Below are 15,559 nucleotides of genomic sequence, written 5' to 3' on the forward strand. Positions count from 1 at the left end.
ACCTTATGTGAAGAGTTGACTCATTAGAAAAGACTCTGATGCTGGGAGGGATTGGGGGCAGGAGGAGTAGGGGACAACAGAGGATGAGATGGCTGGATGGCATCACCGACTCGATGGACATGAGTTTGAGTGAACTCCGGGAGATGGTGATGGACAGGGAGGCCTGGCGTGCTGTGATTCATGGGGTCGCAAAGAGTGGGACACAACTGCGTGACTGAACTGAACTGAATAAATTCTTCAGAGAATTGAAGAGGAGGAAATTGTCCCAGTCATTCCATGATGCCAGTGTTACTATGATGCAAACCAAAGACATTATGAAAAAAAAAAGAAAATTACAGACCAATATCCCTCATAAACCTAGATGGAAAAATTCTGACAATGTTAAAACATAGAATCCAACCATTTATTAAGATTATCTACAAATTAGAAGAATGTATTTGCAAATTACATGTCTCATGAAGGATTTGTATCCATATTATATGTAAATGTCTTTCAAAACTCACTAAGAACAAATAACCCAATAAAAACTTGTACAAAAAGTTTTAACAGGCGCAGCCAAGGAAGATGGTGAAAAGCACATGAAAAAACACTCAGCATAATTAGTTGCAAGGAAAATGCAAATTAAAATCCAAATGTTGTACACATCATTAGAATGTCTAAAATCTTAAAAGACCAACTATATCAAGTAGTGACAAGGATATAGTTACATTTGTCTTACCCACTGCTAGTGTAAATTTAAAATAGTACAAGTAATTTGGAAAACATGTTGATTGTTTTTTAAAAGCGTAAACATATATCCACCAGATAGTCTAGCCACACCACTTAGAGGTCTTTCATTCCAAGAGGAATCATCATATGTTCATACAAAGATTTGTATACAAATGTTAATAGCGACTCTATTTAGAATAGCCAAAACTGATATAATCCAAATGTCCATCAAGAAGTGAATGAATAAATAGACTGGGGCATGTCCATGTGGGACTTCCCAGGTGGCACAGTGGTAAAGAATCCACCTGCCAATGTGGGAAATGCAAGATATGCCAGCTCGAACCCTGGGTCGGGAAGAACCCCTAGAGTGGGAGATGGCAACCAACTCCAGTATTCTTGCCTGGAAAAAATTCCATGGACAGAGGAGCCTGGCAGGCTACAGGCCATGGGGTCACAAAGAGTTGGACATGACTGAGCAACTGAACACACACACTTATCTATGTAAATAAAAAAGAGATCACATTTTGATACACACACAACATGGATAAATGTCAAAATAATTACACTGAATGAAAGAAGCCAAACAAGAAAAAAAGAGTACTACATACTGGATAATTCTATTATATAAAAGTCCATAAAATACAGACTAAAAGTGTTGGAAACCAGAGTAGTGCTTATGTGGAGATACAGAAGGACAAGGAGTGGAAGGGAGGGTATGAAAAGAAATGATGGGTATGTTCTCTACCTCAATTGTTTGACGGTTTCATGGGTGTATAAATATCAAAGCTTATCAAACTGTAAAATTTAAATATGGTAAGTTTACTTATACCTCACTAAAACTGTTGCAAAGTGTAAGAAAGTAGAAAAAAATGAACATTGCCCATCACTCTTCCTAGTCCCTCCGAATTTCCACAGCTCGGACTTAAGCTTTTTTCCATGTTGTCTGGCCCTTCTTTTTTCTCTCACCTCATTTCATTAATTTTCTTATGCACAGCAGGTCAACTCTCCTTCCTTTACCCGCTTGCCTCCTTTGCATATCCAAGATCAGCTGTAAAATGTTGGTTGTTAGATTCTCACCAGACCATGTTCCTGTAGAAAGGAATTCATACCTTAAGACTCTGGGGAAAGCTTGCTCCCTTGCTTGCTTGCTTTGTCTAGCTCGATCTCGTATTATGAATCAGCCGTGTTATCCTGATGGCTCAGGATCATCACTGTCAATATTGACATCTACGGAAACCTGTTTCATCCTTATCCAAATAGATTTGGATTGCTGAGATTTAAAAATTCTCCAAGTTGGTTTTCTTTCCTCATTGTCAGTTTGTCAGTTGGCACTTTGGCTGCTTTCATGTGCTTATTTAGAGAATCCTCATTCTTCTTTCTTTGTAATTTCCTTTCTCTAATCTGTTTTGATTCAGGAAATCTGTAACCAGGAGTAAGAATGGCATATAAATTTGGAACAAGTATAGAAGCTGAGTGGGTAATAGAGCCTTATTTTTTTGAGTAAGGTACATTGGATTTGTGCCATTGATATTGACACTCTTACCTTTTTTTCAAAATAAATAACACTTCAATGACATTACTGTATCTAATTCCCCACAGACACCATAGGACCAAGCATTTCTGTATTCTCAGTTGAAGAAAGTGTCCATTTCCCACAGCATAATTTGTCAGAGTTGTCAGGCAGCTCTTTTTTGCAAAGGCTGGATATAAATGCACAGATTCTTTTTATTTATGTAGATGTTTCCAATATGTCCTTTTGTAGATAACATAGTATTATTTAATCAATCTGTTTTATAATCAATAGATTATTTAAGTGAAAGCTGTTGGAATAACACCTTAAAGTAAATTTTACCACAACAGTAGCAGTCTGTAATCTCTCCTAGTTTAATGTTCAAATAGTATGATAAAAAATGCTGTTAAAGCACTGGAAATGTAGTTGAATAGTATTATGTCTAGGCTAACCTGAGTTTAGATTTATAACTTCAACAGTAAGTATTTAGTATTCTCTAGCTTTTCTTACACTCTGAAATACTCTTCCAGTGTAGAATTCACAAGATCTAAATTTGTAAGATCCTATTTGATTTATCTTTTGGTATATAATGATTCTTGAAGTGAGAACATTACTAAAATGGATAACTAAACATTTATTTTAAGCAATCTTTTTCCCATATCACTCTATTGTCTTTGTGTTACCTCTCTTAGTTCAAGCCTCAACAAATCCATCTTTGCTAGGAGATGATTGTGGCTCAGAGACTGTCATTTAGAAGGTTTTATTTTGCCCTAAGACTTGGAGATGCCTTCAGAAAAGGATCACTGTTCTTCCTCATTTCAATACCTAAGGGACAGGAAATGCTTCCTCCACTTACCCCACAGCTTGAATGAAATGTGCCTAGGGATAAAGTCAAGGATGTGCTTAGTTCTTAATTTGCTTGACCATTTGACAGCACTTGATAATACTGACTAGTTACAACGTTGCAACACTGCCAGTCATCATACTCTGAGCCACTTCTGTAACTCTTGATTTCCATGATATCGTGCTCTCCTAGGTTCTCTTTGTCCTTTCTGGAATCTCAATCACCTTTCTTTCTGTACCTGCCTTTAAATAAATGTTGGGATTCCCAAGGGTTCTCTTCTAGACTTTCTTCTCATCTCCTCACTTTAATCACAAATATGTGCTGATAATGTATTATTCTGCATACGTAGTTCAGAATGCTTTCCTAAAGGTAAACAGTGTACCAACTGCCTGCAAGAAAGCTCTACTTCTTTGTTCTTTGACTTTAGAAATGTGACACTTCTTTTTCTGCCCACAGGCAGCAGGTCCTCAGGGTTCATTAAAGGAAGGTGCCAAAGGTTCTCTTCAGAAAAGCTTTGGGATTCTTAATGAAGCCAAGAAGTTAGCAAATGATGTGAAAGGTTAGTGCGATCTCTTTTTATTATTATTTTCAGTGCAATTGTAGCTGTAATTAGTAGGACATTTTATCAGATTATTGGAAAAATGTAATTGTTGTGCCATGGTTTATGATTATTTTTACTATCTAGATTTAGTGCAAATAAACTATCTTATCAGTTTTACTGTATTTTACCTTCACATGTCATTTTGTACTGAGCATTACTTCAAAATTTTTAAACCTAATTTCTGTAACATCGTTTCATCTGTATCTTAAGTATAGGAACTTTTAATTTTTAAAGTATGGTAAATTTTAAAGAGCATCAAATGCCACCTTTTTTGACTTTAGAAATTATGGTCAAAAATGAATGAATAAGGCAGATACAGTATAAATGTCGTTGTGCAGCTTTCGATTTAGTGGGCCACATGTCTCAAAAAGCTTTTGCCTCTTAAATACATTTTTGTGTATTTTATTCCTAATTCAAAGATCAAAGTGCACAAAATATGTGTCTTGATATCGTATGGGTTTTGCATTAAAAATTCAATACAGCCCACATTCTAGATAAGTTATTATATTTATTATTTCATTCAAATATCTCCTGTTCTCATGTAATTGCCTCCTATTTCTGTCTTTGGTCTCATTCCTTCCCCTTTGCTGGCTTGCATCCAGCTCCCCACCCTTACTGAGATATTCATGTTCTCTGAAAACTTGCTGCCATTTCAAACCTCCACATTCTGCAGTGTTCATTCTTCTCTTTGGAACTCCTCATCATCCCTTTTTTCCAACCAACTACCTTCTACCAGACCCTCAAGATTTAGTCCAAATGTGTCATCTCCAGGAGGCCTGGCACCCCATCTGAATTACATGCCTCCTCTCTGTGCACCCCGTTCTCATAGACTTGTCAAATCATCAGAGCCATGGACTTAGCATCCATGTTCTAGAGGACAGTAGCAGGATCTTCTTTTTAGCTTTGTATTTTGGTGTATAGTATCACAGTGACTATTTCAATTCAGGAAATAAGCCTATTTTTAAAATAAAGGAATAATGTTGGTCTTTACTAACTTTAGAAAGAAAAGAGATTTTTATCATTTATATTTGCCAGTGCTCTCAATGAATAGTCTTTTATTTCCAATAGAGGCTGGTATGGAATTACATGTTTTGTCTCCATTATAGATAGTACTCTGACAGTAAATGCTTTGGGATTGTGTATCATAAGTAAAATATGACCCCTTATATGTATAATCCTATGCAGGAAACTGTATTTGTTACAACCTGAAAAATAGCTGTAGAGTCAATCTGGTTTTCCTAATTTGGCAAGTTGGGTTATCTCATTACTTGGTCATCACGCCTTTCTCTCCAGTGCACTTGCCCAGAGCTGACATCAGGGTGCGGTGAGAGAGGTTCAGCCACACAAGTGCCGAGTTAGATTCTGTTCCTATTTAAAATTTTTAATATTTTGCTCATATTGATCTTTTTTGAATTAAATGTGATTTAAAAAAAAATACTGCATGAAAATGTTTTATCTTGAACACTGAGTTTTGGGGGGCCCCTTTGAATTTCACACCTGAGGTGAATGCCTGAGTCTCCTCACCCTGCTCCCAGCCCTGTCCTTGACTCTGTTTCACCACAAACACTGGTGTTATGAAAATGAAAAAAGAGTCTCATGTTTTAAGAGTTTTTTCTCCAAGGGAAAAAGAAATCTAAGGACAGGTATGGTAGCCAGGGTTAGGTGACAGAAAGGTTCATTAGTTTAAATGCCCTTTTTTGTACTTCAGGTAGTACATTATTTAAAGTAATGAAAACCCACAAACTACTCAAGTAATAATTCCTCCAGAAATCCAAGCCAAGGCTCTGACGGAGATGGGAATGTTTTCCTGCTACATTATGACATTCCCCTGATTTGTGGCCAATTACACACGTTATAAAACGGCTCTTAATCAGGGAAATGCCATATATTACCACCAGGAACTGCTGAAATAGGCCCTACAGAGCAAAATACTTGACAGAAGCTATTAAAATAGAGATTTAGTCATTTCTCTCTCTATGGTGCCTGGAGTTAGAAGGAATAAAAATGGTGAGGCAGTATACCCTCCATATTTCTAATGTGTTACTTGGTTCTAGTCAGTACAATACAGTTAGTCCATGAGCTTTAGTCATGAACAACTTAGAGCTGCTCCCTGCCATCCTTATGCTGTCCTTGCCTTCAGAGAACCAGAACTTTCCAGCAGCAGTTTGTTTTGCCTTTTAAGTTTTGAGTATATATTTATTAAAAGGAAATTTGCCCTTCTGCACATTTGCCATTTGAGACCAGTCTGTATCAAATTGATTGAATGTCCCTGGAGATAAAAATTGTTTTGTTGATGGATATGGGGCTTGATACAAATTGATGACCAAAAAAGCTAGAAGATAAATTGATGCCACTGGGTGAATTAATACTACTTTGCAGATTGACAAAGGATTTTGTCAAAAAAAAAAAAAAAAAATAGCCAGGTGAGGCTCTCATGGAATGTGTACAGGGCAAGGATTGAAGTTGAGGATGATATATTAGAAGTGTGGAAATACTAAAATTCTACAATTATATACCTTATCTTATATAGAGTAACTTTTAAATTTTATTTGCCTCTTCATTTAACCCTACTTTTCAACTTTCCTCAAATAAGTGAAATTATTTAATTACTTAGGAACAAATAGATAACATCTCTATAAAATGAATGACATGCACATTGAATAAAAAGATCTATTCTCAAGCCCAAGGATATGGAATCAATGAACTGTATGACATAAGATGTTGTCCAAAACACAGAACAGTGCCAGAATTACCCCCAAAATTAATTTTAATCAAATTAATCCATATTTTCCTTCTGTACCATGAGCTTCCAGATGCTGAGTCATTAAGACCAGACAAGTGTATCAAAATGGCTTTGCGATCATGAATATAACACACTTGCAATTACTAACCTGTTAAGAGTCTGTGTTGTTATTTCAGATTAGATACAAACAGAATAAACAGGAATATTGTAGTGATATTAAACTGAAGTATGATTTAGGAATTAAAATTTGCAGGACACTAATCTTCTCAGTCTGCTGGCTTTCTGAATAAAGTAGCTATTCCTCTCTCCCAATAATAAATAAATAAAAGTATTTTTATATTATTAAAAATAGACTCCTGTTGGGAATTCCCTGGTGGTCCAGTGGTAAGGACTCCATACTTTCATTGCCAAGGGTGGGGATTCAATACCTGATCAGGCTACCAAACCCACAAGCCACATAGGACAGCCAAAATATTATACATATATATATAGTGGTTTAGTCACTAAGTCGTATACGACTCTTGCAACCCATGGACTGTAGCCCTTCAGGCTCTTCTGACCATTAGATTCTCCAGGCAAGAATACTAGAGTGGACTGCCATTTCCTTCTCCAAGGGATCTTCCCAACCTAGGGAGTGAACCGGGGTCTTCTGCACTGCAGACAGATTCTTTACTGACTGAGCTACCAGAGAAGTCCCAGTATGTATGTGTGTGTATATATATATGTATATAATATATATTTGGAGAAAGAAATGGCAACCCACTCCAGTAGTCTTACCTGGAGAATCCCATGGACAAAGGAGCCTGGCGGGCTACAGTTCATGGGGTCGCAAAGAGTCAGACATGACTGAGTGACTAACACACACACACACATAATATATAGTATAATATTTATATTATATTATATTATATTATATGTATTTTTTGCATAATTTGCATACTACCATTTGCCAGAATCCCAAAAGTAGGCAAGTGGAAGACAAACAAACCATTCCATTGACAAAAAATAATTTTGGATTAAATGGATAAAGCCAACCCTGCATCCCCTAGCCTATTGTAGCCCGAGAACAAGCTAATATTTTCCTGTATGAATTGCTGATTCCTCATGCAGAGTTTTAGTTCCTCCTTTGGTGTGTGAACAGAGAAAATTGAGAAATTAAAATAGAGTTGGACTCGGTTTCAGAGTTTAAATGAGAAGTGGCAAAATAAGGGCCAAACACGAAAGGACAGAATCTGTTAGAACCAGAGAGTACTTGTCTCACTTAAAGGTATTTAAATTACATTTTTTTTAGAATACCTTGCTGGCTGAAACAGAAGGAGCCTGTAAACCCATACTCAGGCTTTGGAGCTTGTCCTAGAGGAACCACATGGAGTTTTTGATGTCTGGTTATTTTGGTTTCTCATTCAACTGGCTGAAGAGAGGACTGTCCTCTATCCTGATATCTTAAGACTTTGGAGATGATAGTGAAAGCGAAGTCACTCGGTGGTGTCTGACTCTTTGCAACCCCATGGACTGTAGTCTACCAGGTTCCTCCGTCCATGGGATTTTCGAGGCAAGAGTACTGGAGTGGGCTGCCATTTCCTTCCCCAGGGGATCTTCCTGACCCAGGGACTGAACCCAGGTCTTCCACATTTCAGGCAGACACTTTAAGGTCTGAGGCACCAGGGAAGCCCGGTAGACATGTTGCCAGACAAATCCCCCTTCTCTCCTCCCCTCAGGCTTCAGCTCTAATCTGGTAGTGGGAGGAAGAACATGTTCAGTTGCAGCAAATGGCTATTGAGGGCCTAGCCAGCACTGTGCCCAAGGCAAACAAGAATTGATTTGGCACTTTTTAATCAGGACAAAGTTTCCCGGTAACATGCCTTCCTATAAACACAGGCCCTATTTACTGATCTTAGAGGTTCCCTTGCATGGTACATGTAAGGGATATGTCTGGGCAAAAGAGGAAATCAGAGATAGGACACATCCCAAACTTGTGACAGCAACTGAGAAAAGGTAAGCATAGGAAAAATGTAATGGAAGAGGGCTAGGTGTGCCCCAGTGTGGAAAGACTGGGTGGAGCAACCTCATCAAATCAATTGAAAGGAGGCCAGCAACAAGAATGGGATTCTGGATTTCACCCAACTTTCTTCCTTACTTAGCTGCTCTTCCTTCAGTATGAGTGTTGGGATCCTGCACTCAATGGTGGGGTTGACTTGGGGCCAGGTTCATGTAAGTAGATGAAAAATTACAGTAAAGTGACTTGAGATAAATTTTACCTCTTATGTTCTTAAAACATTCAAAGGCAAAAACATAATGTAATAAAATTAATAAATTGTATAGAGTAATCAAGGGCTTCCCAGGTGGCTCAGTGGTAAAGACTCCAACTGCCAATGCAGGAGACATAGGAGACGCAGGTTTGATCCCTGGGTCAGGAAGGAAATGGCAACCCACTCCAGTAGTCTTGCCTGGGAAATTCTATGAACAGAGGACCCTGGTGGGCTACAGTCCATGCAGTCACAAAGAGTTGAACATGACTAAGTGACTGAGCTCGCATCCATAGAGTAATCACATATTATAAAATGTGGTAAAGTTAACCATTTTTGTATGTAAGTGAAAGTGTTAGTTGCTCAGTCATGTCCAACTCTGCAACCCATGGACTGTAACCCACCAGGCTCCTCTGTCCATGGGACTATCTAGACAAGAATACTGGAGTGGGTAGCCATTCCTTTCTCCAGGGGAATCTTCTTGACCCAGATATCAAACCCAGGTCTCCTGCATTGCAGGCATATTCTTTACCATCTGATTCTGCAACAGAATCATTTAAGTCAAAGAAATTCTGTTTGAATACACTGCATACATATAGTAGCGCCAGCACTTTAACTAGCCCAAGTTAATGTGGTTCCAAAGATGATGTTTTTAAGCACTGCTGGATAAAAACACTAGCTTTTTGCCATGGTGTAGAGGTGACACATTACCATTCATGGCCCTAACAAATGTTTGATAAATGAGTGAATGGATGAGCATTGCAGGAATCTCTCATTACCAGAAAGGTCAAAATCAAGGTTTTCACCTCATACAGATCCCTTACCTCTTCCAAACTCTCTGCTTCAGAACTGTGGATAAAGCACTGCATAAGTTAACCTGCTCTCTAATTCAGAAGGGATACTGGGCTAAATGAGTTATAAGCTGGAATCAAGATAAACAGGAGAAACATCAACAACTTCAGATATGCAGATGATACTACTCTAATGGCAGAAAGCAAAGAGGAACTAAAGAGTCTCTCAATGAGGGTGAAGGAGGAGAGTTAAAGAGCCAGCTAAAAACTAAATATGAAAAAAATAAAAATCATGACATCTGGCCCCATTACTACATGGCAAATAGAGGGGGGAAGATGGAAGTAGTGACAAATTTCCTCTTCTTGGGCTCTAAAATCACTGTGGATGGTGACTGCAACCATGAAATCAGAAGACATTTGCTTCTTGGCAGGAAAGTTCCAACAAACCTAGACAGTGTGTTGAAAAGCAGAGACATTACTCTGCCTACAAAGGTCCATATAGTCAAGGTTATGGTCTTCCCAGTGGTCACTTACTGTTGTGAGAGCCGTACCGTAAAGAAGGCTGAGTGCCAAAGAACTGATGCCTTCGAATTGTGGTGCTGGAGAAGATTCCTGAGAGTCCCTTGTACAGCAAGGAGATCAAATCAGTCAGTCTTAAGGGTAATCAACCCTGAATAATCATTGCAAGAACTGATGCTGAAGCTGAAACTCCAGTATTTTGGTCATCTGATGTGAACAGCTGATTGGAAAAGTCTCTGATGCTGGGAAAGATTGAAAGCAGAAGAAGAAGAAGGCATCAGAGGATGAGATGGCTGGATGGCATCACCAACGCAATGGACATGAATTTGGACAAACTGCAGGAGATGGGACAGAGAGGCCTGGTGTGCTACAGTCCATGGAGTTGCAAAGGGTCAGACAAAACTGGATGACTAAACACCAACAATTCAGAAGGAGCCTCGACAACAAAGGATGAAACATGATTGTTACTTTGTAAAATACTTGTATAAAAAATCTTAAAAGAGAAGCCATTCCTCCATTTTTTGATAAAGAAGCAAATCATAAGTGATACTGAGTTTAAGTAGTAGCTCATAAGACAAATTTCATGATAATGAAAATTTTGTTTGCAAAATGTTATCTATATGGTAATTTGCAGTAGTTCCATTTAACTAGACCCCTTCAATATTAAAAACAATTATACAAACTTCACCCTTATGAATGAGAGAGTCTCTCAAGGTATTTATTTGTGCTTTGTTATCCCCTCCAGCATTCTGGCCTGGAGAATTCCATGGACTGTATAGTCCATGGGGTCAGAAAGAGTCAGACACAACTAAGTGACTTTCACTTTCATGTGAGTAAGTTAAAAATTGCATTTGAGGAACTTAATTAGATATGTTTGAATAGTCAAAATAGAACATTCCCATTAAAATATATAAAATCATTCTTATATTTAGTTGATAATGGGGGCCATATATTAAGAACATATAAAAGGAAAATAAACAACTTTAGATTCTAGATGATTCACTTTAAACACAGAAGAAAGTAAATCATAAATAACATTACTGAAAACTGGCAAAAATACCAAAGCAGTTCTCAACCCAATGTGAATTACCAAACCAATGTGAATTATTTTGTTACCTTTTAATAACTGCATAATAAATCCAGTACTTTCTCATACATCCTTCAACTGATTTCTCGTATCAGTCATATGAAGTTATCTTCATTTTACACATGTAAAAATGGATAGAAATGACAGTTGAACCCACATCTTCCAACTCTAGTCCTATAATTATTTCATTGCACTATACTACTTTCTCTAATGGCTAAAATATGTAAAAGGATGCATCATCAATGATCAAAGAAATACTTGTAATAGCTTTATTTTGAATTATTACATAGTTCAATATTACCAGTTCCAATAAGCTAAATGCTAATACATTTAGCACAGTAACAGGAACATGGTCAACATGAGTAAATTAGTACTGTTATTAATGGAAGTGACTTGCAACTGTGTCTAGTGATTTTCATTCTGAATATACCTACCTCACTCAGTGTTACACAACAAAGGGCACTGACATTGTCAGGCGTGTTCACAGTCCAGCCTGGCTGCTCTGCTTCTTTTCCCTCAGTTTATGAGCCCTGTCTCTGCCAAACTCATTCCTGAACATTTGTCTTCTAATGTGTGGGGAGTGCATGAGAAAGGGAGAGCTAAAATTAGAGCATGTATATGTAGCCTTTGAGGTTCAGTGGGTGTGGGATCTGGAGAGAGCATAAGTGACTTAGCTATAGCTAATGGGTATGAAAAGTGAGGAAATAAGGGGAGAAAGGTGTGCAAGGTAGCACTGTGGATTACAATATGGCTCCTTTTCTTGTTTATCAAAAATTATGAGTTGGAATCGATTTATCTTAACTACCAATAATTCTCTTTTTGTCCATGTTACCATTCAAACTGAACCACATGGGTTCTTTCTTTCATTTTAATTATAGAAACCTCTGCCTCAGGTATCTTCATTTAAAGGCAGCCTTGGATCATTTGTTTTCCTAGGTTTGCTTGGCTAACATTGTATAAGTTTTCCATCTTAAAATCTGCAGTTATTTTCTGCACACAACTTTTGTTTATCTGAAGAATTAGACTGACAAAGTGATAAAGTGTTTAGACTTGGTTTGAGAAATTCCAAAAGGTACTTCAGAGAAAAATGATCAGTGTATAAGAAAGGATAAACTAAGAAGAAAATAGAGTCAAATCCTGAAACAAAGAAATCAGAATAGGCTCAGAATATTCCCATTTTGAATTTCTAGTACAGAAAGCAGGGGAACAAAATTACTGCTTTGAAACTTGAGGAATGACAGTAACAATGTTCCTCAAATCAGTCTTTGTTCTGAATAATTGGCCTGATTGTTCAGCCAGTATTTGTTATCAGAATTCATAGAATAGTATAAACCAAGTGATGCCCTTTAAATTAATGGTTTTCTCAGTTATACATGAATATCTTGCTTGCCAGCACATTTTAAGTATTTCATTGTTTAAAAAGTCAAATCCAATCATGAAACTAAGAAATGAAATTTGTACTGTTCCATTTCCTTAATTGATTAAGACTTCTAAATTAATATCAAAAGAACCACCTTTAACTATTCTCAGGGAATTTGTATAGATATCACAGTCATAGTGAGATTGTCTTTATTTCAAAAAGTATTCTTTCCATAACCTATTCAAAGATTTTATTTTAGTACAGTGAAAATAACAGAAGTATTAAAAGAAAGATAAATTGTGATTGACAGAGGAGAAAATCTAATTACTTGGAAAGTATATTTTGAAGGACTAGCATTGAAAATAATATCTTAGTGACTGAAATGGACATATTGATGTTTTAGAGCCATGTTTTTCTGGAATATTTTATGCTTTAGTTTTCCATGATATTAGGTCTTTGGCTTGGAACCTAAAAGCAGATGCCTCCAACAATATTATGTGCTTATATTACTGTGGTATAACAGTGGTGTAATTCGTCTGCCTATAAAACCCTGATATGAAATGGAATGGATCATTAATTAATATGTTCAGTACTCTTTATCACATCCAGAACACTGATAGTTAAGAATCTTCCATCTATCTTCCCTTCCCTTTGCTAGTCTTCCCAGATGAAGCCAGTAAAAACAAAGATTGTTCCCTAAGCTGCCAGTGGCTTGTTTTGTTCCTCCAAGAAGCCAGATGCACTACCTCAACAAGGGGTGGACACACAGTCCAATCAAAACTGCTCTGCTCTGTTCAGTGAGATGTAGTCTCTCCTGGTCTGCCCACTCTGGGTACCAGCAAAGTGATGAGAGCGACAGTCGGTGTTGGTAGATAATGGTCTTCAGCATTTCAAGTTACTTTTTTTCTTTAACTTCTTTAAATGAAAAAACAAAAATATCTGCACAGAGAAAACAAATTAACCAGCACAACCAGGTATAAAATGCAAGTACATTATTTACTATATCATCCTTCACACCATTGTTATCTTTCTTGTATCATTCCTGGTTTTTATCTGCTATAAAATACAATGTTATATACAAACTAAAAACATTTGAACATGTTAAAAAATTAGTGGAGAGAAGCTGGACAAATTATACTAGTAATACTGCATTGTCTGAATCCCCTGCGGATGAGATGGTAAAGACTATGCCCGCAATGCACGAGACCCAAGTTCGATCCCTGGGTCAGGAAGATACCCTGGAAAAGGGAATGGCAACTCACTCCAGTATTCTTGCTGGAGAATTCCATGGACAGAGAAGTCTGGCAGGCTACAGTCCATCAGGTTGCAAAGAGTCAGACACAACTGAGCAATCACTTCCACTTCCACAGTAAATGATATATTTTAATGTTAAAGAAAGCATGCTAAAGTAGCAAGAAAAAACCTATATAAAGCCTACATAAAGTAATTTGTAAACTTTTATTTTCTCTATAAAAAACAAAAATGTGCCAGAGGCTATTTTTTCATGCCTTTGATTTTTATTTTTTTCAAATATTACTGTGATGTTTAGTAAAGTTGGGAGATTCTGCTTAACAGTCATATCTATTTGAGATTTTTAAAAACTAATTCAGTGTCCATTTTGATAATAAAGTTTTAAAAATAATGACATTTGAGTGATATCAAGAGGGTATCATTATAAATGCAATAAAAGACCAAATCTTTCAGTTTTTCTCCATAGAAAACCATCAAATTAAGTCAAATAAAGGTTAGATACCAGAGAAAATATAATTGTTGAATTTATTTGTGTGTCACGTGGACATATAAATGTATATTTTATAATCTGATCTGAAATATATTTGTATACAGATGCCAATAAGTTAAAATAAATCAATTTTCTTAATATTAAATAATTTCATATTAAAATAACCTGAAATTGTATAATATTGTTTTTATGTGGAATCTAGAAAAATGATGCACTCATTTTTGATGAATGCATGAAATGAACTCATTTGCAAGGCAAAAATAGAGACACAGACAAGAATAACAGATGTATGGATTCCAAGAGAGGAAGCAGGAGTGGGATGAATTGGGAGATTGGGATTGACATATATACACTACTATGTCTAAATTAGATAACTAGTGAGAATCTACTGTATAGCACAATGAACTCTACTCAACACTCTACAGTGACCTAAATGGGAAAGAAATCCAAAAAATAGGGGATATATATGAACACATAACTGATTCACTTTGCCATACTACAGAAACTAATACAACATTGTAAAGAAACTATGCTCCAATAAAAATTAATTTTATAAAATAAAATAACCTGAAATTTTATATCCATCTGTAAGTTCACAGATGACTAAAATTGTTTCATCCTTTTTTGTTTTCTGTTCACAGAAAATGATGACCGACTGAATGGCTTGACAGCCAGATTAGACGATGCCAATATCAGAAACGGGGATCTCCTGAGAGCTTTGAATGACACTTTGGACAAGCTAGCAGCCATTCCAAATGGTAAGAACTCCAGACAATGCAAACTATCCTAATAGAAATGCACTGTTTAAAATGTTCCAACTTCTGCCTGTATTTCCTAGCACTATATTTGTACCATTGTCAGGCTATTAGATAATGGTTTTCTTACTTACGAATTCTTTGTAAGAATGAGAAACTGAGAAACTATTTGCACCATGATGTTTATCATTTGTTAACTGACATTTGTAGGAATAAATTACAAAAAAGAAAATAATAGACATCGTGTTATTGTATTGTTCTTCCACATTTCAGCCCAGGAAATCTTATATTGGTGGGAAAGAATAAAATCACACAGACACTTTCCTCTAAAATGTTGATTTATTACTATAAAATTGAAGTTTATTACAGTATCTACAGGGCTTCCCAGGTGGCCTAGTGATAAAGAACCCACCTGCCAATGCAGGAGACATAAAAAATTCAGGTTTGATCCCTGGGTCAGGAAGATCCCCTGGAGGAGGACATGGCAACCCACTCCAGTATTCTTGCCTGGAGAATCCCATGGGCAGAGGAGCCTGACAGACTATAGTCCATGGGGCCAGAAAGAGTTGGGCACAACTGAAGCAATTTAGCACGTACACAGTATCTACAGTAATAGGTGAGAACCAGCTGCCTTTCGGCACATTTTTCTTGGCA

The 15,559-nt window shown here is 36.9% G+C and overlaps 1 protein-coding gene across 2 annotated transcripts in view; it reads left to right on the forward strand.

Moving 5' to 3' along the window:
- The window catches only part of LAMA2 (laminin subunit alpha 2), a 694,677-nt gene that overhangs the window by 585,547 nt on the left and 93,571 nt on the right, over positions 1 to 15,559 (forward strand). For both annotated transcript variants that reach the window (XM_070795552.1, XM_070795553.1), the window contains exons 41-42: positions 3,519 to 3,621; positions 14,792 to 14,908. In XM_070795552.1, coding sequence (XP_070651653.1) covers positions 3,519 to 3,621; positions 14,792 to 14,908 — 220 coding nt within the window. The remainder of the gene's footprint in view (positions 1 to 3,518; positions 3,622 to 14,791; positions 14,909 to 15,559) is intronic.

Source organism: Bos indicus, chromosome 9 (assembly GCF_029378745.1).
Source record: "Bos indicus isolate NIAB-ARS_2022 breed Sahiwal x Tharparkar chromosome 9, NIAB-ARS_B.indTharparkar_mat_pri_1.0, whole genome shotgun sequence".
NCBI lineage: Eukaryota > Metazoa > Chordata > Mammalia > Artiodactyla > Bovidae > Bos > Bos indicus.